The sequence below is a fragment of the Propithecus coquereli genome, unplaced genomic scaffold, assembly GCF_000956105.1.
Source record: "Propithecus coquereli isolate 6110/MARCELLA unplaced genomic scaffold, Pcoq_1.0 Scaffold212, whole genome shotgun sequence".
Taxonomy (NCBI): domain Eukaryota; kingdom Metazoa; phylum Chordata; class Mammalia; order Primates; family Indriidae; genus Propithecus; species Propithecus coquereli.
The window spans coordinates 4,638,254-4,639,425 of NW_012146301.1; the positions used below are offsets into that span (position 1 = coordinate 4,638,254).

Here is a 1,172-nt window from a genome sequence, read left to right on the forward strand (position 1 = left end):
CTCTTGCTCAGGCTGGTTTCGAACTCCTGAGCTCAAACAATCCGCCTGCCTCGGCCTCCCAGAGAGCTAGGATTACAGGTGTGAGCCACTGCGCCCGGCCAGTTTTTTGACTTTTAATTGGTGTTAAACCTCTTAACTATTTTCTGTTACTCAATAGCCTCTCCTTTTGCTACAGTTAAAAATCTATATAAGTGGATTCTTCAAACTAAGCTATAGTGACCCTGTCGAGCCCAGTTTCAAAAATCATGTGACAAAACTATATTGACAAGTTTAAAACTGTGTTCTGCAACAGAAATAACAAGGAGGAAACTCACTTGTTTATTAATTTATTCATGTAAAATTTATTAAACATGTAATTGGAGACTTTTGGATGTCAGCAAAGCTGCTTTTGTGTTTTCACGTTATCCCTTGTAGATATTTAGATTAACCAAATAATCTTATTTTAGAAAATATCTGCACTATTAAGTTACATTTGTTCTAGGTATACAAGGCATTTCGTATGCACTACTGTCTCAATCTTATAAAAGAAGTCATTAATTGCTAATTCAGTTTCTTTCTACCAGCTCAAAAGACACAAATATTTTGAACGGCATTTTCTTTGATTTAACCCCATTTTAATATCCCCTTAAAAAGTTTAATAGATGACTCCGGATATTCAGCCAAGAGTGTTGTATCAAAAACTTGATTGAATTTATCTAAAAATTCATAATCTGTGCTGAATCTGAACTTGTTTGCCCAAAGCAGCACAGTTCCTGGCTGGGAAAAGTACACCATGGTGGTGAGCAGCTTGTCCAGGAAGTAATGGTGGTAGACCACATCCGAGGCCAGAACATAATCATAATAAAAAGTTGACTTGGGGAAGTTTTGTTCCAGGTCTTCCCCCCATACCAGTTCTTTCACTTCAGGCAGATGTGCTGTACATTTTAGTGTGTTTTTTAGAAGATTGTATTGAAGGTTTCCTAAGACATCAGGCAAATCAGTTGCTGTGACTTGAGCTCCTAAGAGAAAAAGAAAAATTATAATAATTATCTGGAAACATTTGGGCAGCCACAGAGTGCATATACTCAGGGAGAAACAAGAATTATTGATTGATTGACTGATTGCTTGATTGACACAGAGTCTCACTCTGTTGCCTGGGCTCGAGTGCCATGGCGTCAGCCTAGCTCACAGCA

At 38.0% G+C, this 1,172-nt stretch overlaps 1 protein-coding gene across 1 annotated transcript in view; it reads right to left on the minus strand.

Annotated features, from left to right (window-relative positions):
* Positions 1-580: 580 nt before the first annotated feature.
* The window catches only part of METTL21C (methyltransferase like 21C), a 12,874-nt gene continuing 12,282 nt past the window's right edge, over positions 581-1,172 (minus strand). Inside the window, exon 4 of the mRNA XM_012644444.1 lies at positions 581-998. Within this exon, the coding sequence (XP_012499898.1) occupies positions 604-998 (395 nt within the window). The 3' untranslated portion in view covers positions 581-603. The remainder of the gene's footprint in view (positions 999-1,172) is intronic.